We start from the raw sequence: 7,164 nt of genomic DNA, 5'->3' as shown, positions 1-7,164 counted from the left end.
TGAGGATTTAAAAAATAAAAAAGTGAACATTTTAATTTCTAAAAAATTTTAATATACAATTTCATTCCCAACATTCATCACTGTTAAACAATAGTCTCCGGTCTATTTTTTTCGTCTTTTCCATTAGTCAATGACAGAAAAATGTTGAACTGGACGTTAACTTATACACATGGCACCACATATATTCAGATGGACAAATTAGTGCCTGTCCTCCATTCGAAACCATTTCATCGATCTTATATAGTGCCCTAACCATTTCATCAAATCCTCCATAGCACCTTAAACTAACACATGAATGATTTCTAACAAATCAAAAAGAGTTTTATACTGCAAGCCTTCCGATAAAGTGATTTCTATCAGAATGATTACGCATAGAGTAAGATTGGGCATAAAACAATTATCAAAATAAGATTGGGCATAAATCAATTATCAAAACAAGTCTTCCTGAAATTGCTTAACGGTGAGTTGTAGTTGATGCCGGCAAGGAGGTAGCAATTCTCGAATTGCTGTTTCACAGTTTGGACAATGGCTTTCTTCTTCATATGGGAACGACAACGGAGGCAATGGTTGTGGCGGCGGAGAAGGGGAAGATGGGTTTTGGAGGATGGGAGAAGGGTGAATGGGTCAAGTGGCGGCGGCGGTTGAAAGTTTCACTCCTTTTTTTTTTCGAGTTATTCAACTAAGGATTCCTAATAGCATAAACTTCAATTAAATACAATGTAATGAAGAATAATTAGTCTGATCCTCGACTTCTATCAAGACTAACTGTTCATATACCATTTCTAACATATTTACTATTAAAGGCCTATGTTTAGCTCAGATGAAATATAAAAGGGGGTAGTTGAGTAGACTCGTAAGTCCGAATGTATTAAATTAAACATATCAAATCCCGAGTAAATCCTTAAAATTGTCTCTCAGATTGGGCCCGTGCACCAATGTTACTCCTCAGTTTTTAAATGCTCTAAATGCACCCTCCAATTTGAGCTCCGTGCGAAATTCTGGTCCTTCCACCCAATTCCAGCATGACTCAGCAGCCGGAGCGCTGAGCTGGCGGTTCCAATGAAACCACTACCCTTCTCTCTTCTTCCAATCCTCCTTTCCCTTTCTCCCTTCCTCAAGCATTGTAGCCCTTTCCTTCTCTCGGTCACCAACCTTCAGATTACTACTTCAGAACCACCACCGCAACCCTTTCTCTTTTCTTCTTCCTCTCTTCTTTTCTCTTTTCCTCTGCCCATTGGCCTAAGGTTGAACCACCACCGCGAGCCACCATAGCCTCCACCATCTGTGACCACCGCGTCCAACCTCCTCCATCTATCCTCTCCTTCCCCATCAGGTCCAGAGACATCGAGCTTTCTTCTTGGTGAATCACCTCCGTCGAGCCCGAGCTTACTGTCACCGCCAATCTGCCATCTTCATCACCTTCTTCCACGCACCGAACCCTAGCCCTATCGCAGCTTCCAGCATCTCCATCGCCACCACCATCACCTCCGGCCTTTACCCAGCGCCGCCACATCTTCCTCCCCCATTTCCTCTTCTCAGCTAAAGAGCCGGGTACCTTCATCTTTGTTCCTCATCACCGAACTACTGCTACCGCAATAGCCGCTGCAACCACTACTCTGCCGGTGTCCTCCCCAATTCTTCTTTTCCTTGTCATTTCCATCACCCACGATGACTAACCCTCCTCTCCTTCCTCACGTTTCGGTTTGCCTTCTTTCCCTGTCTGACCACCTTAACTTCCCTTATTAGTTTAGGTTTATTTAGAATTTAGTTTTAATTTTCACCAGTTTTAGGCTTAGTTTAGTTTGATTTTCTGTTTTAATTGATTTTACGTGGTTATGATAGGTTAATTTAGTTTGTTGGATTCTGATTGTTGCTGAAAGTGTATGGAAATATTCTCCAAGAAACCGTTCTGATTCATCCACCCCCTCCAATGGACAGAGGAGAAGAGAAAAGAAGAGAGGAAGAAGAAAAGAGAAAAGGTTGCGGCGATGGTTCTGAGGTAGTGATCTGAAGGCTGGTGAACTAAGAGAAGGAAATGGCTACAATGCTTGAGGAAGGGAGAAAGGGGTAGGAGGATTGGAAGAAGAGGGAAGGGCAGTGGCTCTGTTGGGAGAAGAGGAGGAACGATGGTGATGGTGGAGGATGATGAAGCCTACGTGGAGGTGGAACCGCCAGCTCAGCATTCCGGCTGCTGACTCATGCCGGAATTGGGTGGAAAGACTAGGATTTCACACGGAGCTCAAATTGGAGGGTGCATTTAGAAATTGAAGGGCAACATTGGTGCACGGGCCCAATCTGGAGGACCATTTTGGAGATTTATTCATCAAATCCCTGACCTCCTTTTTCTACCGGAACAAAGACCTTCAAGGCATATGGCTCCTTCCATCGGCACCAACCACCAAATTAGAATGTCATCCTGTTAATGCCACCAAATTAGAATGTCATCCTGTTAATTTGTCTAATTAGTTAGCTGCGTCATTAAGCTAGTCATCATCCTCCTAAAACATCTACAATTAAGGCCCTATTACAAACTAACCTAAATATAGTTGACAATCTTCAAGATACCGAAAGATAATTTCATCGCCGTGGAACGGTCCCTCTTTTAATTAGTTGCACCTAAATTCTGTTATTTCAAGTTTCTTTCACTTATTTGCAAAAAATTGGTTATTTTCTCTCTTGTCCGTAATGGCATTTTCTTGATATCTTCGTGTCACATTTCCTAATAAGTGCTGCGGGTTGAATTAGTTATCAAAAAAACTTTATGTAAACTTTAAATAATCAGTTACAACAGCTAAATATTCTAAGTTACCTTCCGATTAAATGCTTAAGACTAAAGAAAACATCGTTCAGAATTCAGGAATGAAAACAAGCTGACATGAAAATTCAGCTTTTGCAAAACAGCTCGTTTCTGACTAGACGAGAGGTGGATCTAATGTGTATACAAGCTAGGTCAAACTGCTCATACAATCTAGAGCTCGGACTCTTCTGCTCCACCCAAAGTTTTTCCATTCACCCCCACAAGCTCAGTGTCAAATATAAGAGTTGCTCCACCTGTAAGTGTAGGGTCATATATCAACGCATATTAGTAATAACTACTTTAAGCATAGTTAAGTTAGCAACATGCAAGACACAACACGAATGCGTTTCCCAAGTTTCCAAAATTGATGCATAATGTAATGCTTCTAATTTGATGTAAACAGCATGATAGAAACAAAAAACAAAAATGAAATTACCTAACTTGTGCTCAAATATTATAGTTAAAACTATAATATCTCTGGCAAATACATAAACAAATAAATCATGTATGAGTCTACATCAAGGATCAGGCTCTTATTTATAATAATAAAGCGATCCACAAATTTTACACTACGCTTATATAATCCCTCTATTCTGCAAAAATAAATGATTTTTCACCGAAATAACTAACTCCCCACTCTGAAGTAATGAATCAATTGGCTTCTCCCAAAATAAAAAAATAAAGATAAAAACTGTGGAAAATTAAGTTATGATAATTAAAATAATTTTATGAATATGATAGATACAATAGAAAAGAGGTGAAAAAACAAATACCAGAATCAGAATGCATGTAAAATCGAATCTTAATTTATGTTCTGGTATTTTAGTTCACTGAAATTACAAATTGAAAGTATGCAAATACAATGCATGCTTAAACGGAAACGAAAGAGTAAAATCGTATCTCACAGTATAATGAATTTATTTTCACAAAAAAGTACATGGAGCTATTAATAAAGGATATTTTGTTGGTATTTTACTGAAATTACAAATTGAAAGTATGCAAATCCAATGCATGCTTAAACCAAAATGAAAGAGTCAAATCATATCTCAAGGTATAATGAATTTATTTTAACAAAAAGGTACATATAGCTTAATAAAGGATATTTTGTTGAAAAGTCGTAAAATAGATTAACGAGTAGCTTATTTTTATAAGGGAGTGGAGTGTATCTTTCTAGAAATATCAAGCGGTGTGCACGTTTCAAAAATAGAGTTAAGGGGAGAGTATTATAGGTATCTCTTAGGAGCGGTTTGTATTTTACTCATAAACACAGCTGGTCTCACACACACACACATGCATACATTTTTTTATTCTTTTAAAATTACCTACTGTTTATTGAGAAATATTAATTACACCATCTAGAACAATGATTTGGTTGATGAGCAATAGTGAAAAGTGCAAATTACCTGGGATGGTTGGCGGAGAACCTTGCTCTCCATAACCAAGACTAGCAGGTATTTTTAATTTCCGCTTCTCACCCAGGCACATTCCCAATAATCCTTGATCCCAACCTATAAAGATGAGAGCAATAATGAAATCATTAATCTTGAATGAAACCTTTCAATCAACCATAAATCATCATATAAATTCTAAAGAAACATGCATGAAACGGTTGAAGGCCTAATGTCGCAAAAAGACACAATTATCAGATGCAATCATGCAATTCCTTTTCCTCTGTGATTTTTGGCGTAGGACACCAGAAAGAGCTGATATATATATATATATACACGCACAAAAGAATTTCATTAAGACAGGTGTGAGGATAGATACAAGAAAAGAAAGGAAATCCTACAGAATACAAAAGGATTGGTGAAGCGGAGCTTTCCAATCCGTCAACATGTCTAATAGGGAAAGTCTTCCAGTTCTAGCTGGACACAAGTGAAGGACGAGTAAACATAGAATGTAGTAAGAACTGGAAATTCTACAATTAACACAACTGGCTTTTGTGTATATTTTCCAAATTTACAAAAACCAAAACAAATATATATTTTCGACTGACTTCTTCCTACTAATTCAATTCAAGAGCAATGAGTATCCCCTCACCTCCCGATCTTTTTCTATAGGAGAAACGTGCTTTAGATCCTCAATAGTTTAGCAAAGCCAAATTATGACATTCCCTATTTATATTTAACTATATCTAATACTGTAATCTCAAATTAGTCTTAGAATTAGGATCCTCTTTTTAGAATGTGGTTTCACTGAGTAGTGTAAATAGAAGTAATTGGGTATAAAGTGGGGTATTTGACATTTGTCTCTTAAAATCCTCTCTATCTTGTATTCTTGTGATTCATCAATGTACTTTACTTTCTGACTCCAGTTAACAAATAGTATTTCATACATGTTAAAATCTACTACTTTTGTTGATCTGATACACATAACACATGCTCTTGATTTCATGCTGAAAGTGTTGCCTCCATTTCATTTATATGAATTTTCAGCTCATACTTTTCATTTTAGTAATAGAGAAAAAAAAGCAAGATAGTAATTGTATATAACAGCAATTTGATAGGATTTTTAGCAGAGTCATGGTTCATAATTGAATATATTATTATATTCTGTAGTTAATTATTGCATTTACTGAAAGGAACACAAGAAAAATCGTAAAGCTAATTTTGTTTATGCACAACAAACCTTTGATCACTTGACCAGTACCAAGCTCAAATTCAATTGGATTATCCCTTTCAAAGCTAGAATCAAAAACTGTTCCATCAGTGAGTTTCCCCTGCACTTACGCATACGTATTATATGATACAACAAGATATATAAAAAAATCTGAAAAATTAAGTGAATTCCAACTCCTAATTGCATGCACAAAAAAAGAAGATATAAAAAACAGCAATTGCTTAAGTCATGTACTTTGTACCTTGAACTACATGGTCTCAACAAATAAAAGTAACTTAAGATGTGCACAAGCAAGGACATCAGAGCATCATGATACCACAATGTATGTAAGATAACTCCCAGATATACCTTTGATATAAGTAAATATTTTATATTTATTTCCATAGCTATTTTAATAGGTTATGGCGTGTTACTATCCAAATATAGAGATAGGTGAAGATGTCTAATAGAAACAAAAAAATGGACATGGGAAAATAGAAGAAACTGAATGCATCATCGAGATGAACCCGTGAGGATCATTTCAGGAAGAAGAATGACTACAAAGCTAACATGAAATTGAAAAGGAAGGTTCCTGAGCAATATCAGTTCAGACTCCCAAAAACCTATTCCATTTCTTGCCCTAAATGGAAAAATCTCATTCCCACACACATTATATACCCTCTGCTAACATGATTTGCACAATCTGGTTTCCCACACACAATTGAAATGCTGGGAAGTTAGTTACATGTAGCGGGGACCATTTGATTTATCCTGACATGCATTTCCACACTGTCAAGTTTCAATAATAATAGGCTGGTGCCTATCAATATTAAACACCATTGATCATCACAAAGAAATAACTAAAGTTAAGTTTCATTTTTAATTACAAAATTGTTTTAATTATTTTTCTTGTTTTCAAACAGAATGGCAAAAGAAAAAGTCATATAAATGGATATTCGAAATGAAATAAAATAATAAAAATAAATAAACACACTTTAAGACCCGGTTAGTTGTTATGCATGTAATCATAGAAGAAACATAATGAACTAGTGAGATTTCCATACCCGATAATGTACTTTGACTCTATCTCCTTTGTGTGCTTGGACATCACATGACGCTGGCTTGTGCTGCAAAGGGGGACGATAGAATGATTAGTAAGCTCAAATAAAGTATCACGGATGGAGCCAGTACAAAATCAAGATATCTTTCATACTGCTTGTTGAGGAAAAAAAGCAGTAATATAGAATTCAATATCAAAGGCAATCATTTATCAAGATGAATAAATGGCAGAAGTGTAAGTAAAATACACATGAACTCTTCATTCTTTCTTGTTTAAGTGCCTTTCCAACCTCGAGGACACCATGCTCAATGACCATGCGGTTTGCAAAATGCTTTTATATTCTTGGAAATTTATTTACACTAGAAATCTTATCTAAGAATTTTTTTCAATGTAAGGTTCCCAGAAATTCGAAAACATTCCACGAACCACACACTCCCTAAGTGAAACCTAGATGAATCTTCTGAAATTTCTCAAGCTCTAAGTTACGGAATTTAACCCAAAAATAAGGAGAAATTTAACCACAATAAAAGTGGTTTCATCCTTCTTCCCCTTATTTTGGAGAGCTCACCATGTATACCACTAATGCACATTCAATCTCCCACACAAGAATTGAAATTACATGTGGTTGAAATTTAAAGGTCTGATCTGCTTCTAACGAATCAAAGACAACGAGAAATTTCATTCTCCTACAACAAAAATTATTCGAAAC

The 7,164-nt window shown here is 36.3% G+C and overlaps 1 protein-coding gene across 1 annotated transcript in view; it reads right to left on the bottom strand.

The window, feature by feature from the left end:
- LOC107639235 (FK506-binding protein 2) overlaps positions 2,746-7,164 on the bottom strand; it is a 5,267-nt gene continuing 848 nt past the window's right edge. The window contains exons 3-6 of the mRNA XM_016342712.2: positions 6,460-6,528; positions 5,426-5,516; positions 4,201-4,305; positions 2,746-3,051 (exon numbers count right to left, since the gene is read on the bottom strand). Coding sequence (XP_016198198.1) covers positions 2,969-3,051; positions 4,201-4,305; positions 5,426-5,516; positions 6,460-6,528 — 348 coding nt within the window. The 3' untranslated portion in view covers positions 2,746-2,968. The remainder of the gene's footprint in view (positions 3,052-4,200; positions 4,306-5,425; positions 5,517-6,459; positions 6,529-7,164) is intronic.

The sequence above is a fragment of the Arachis ipaensis genome, chromosome B04 (assembly GCF_000816755.2).
Source record: "Arachis ipaensis cultivar K30076 chromosome B04, Araip1.1, whole genome shotgun sequence".
NCBI classification, from domain to species: domain Eukaryota; kingdom Viridiplantae; phylum Streptophyta; class Magnoliopsida; order Fabales; family Fabaceae; genus Arachis; species Arachis ipaensis.
This window is presented reverse-complemented; position numbering and strand designations above follow the sequence as displayed.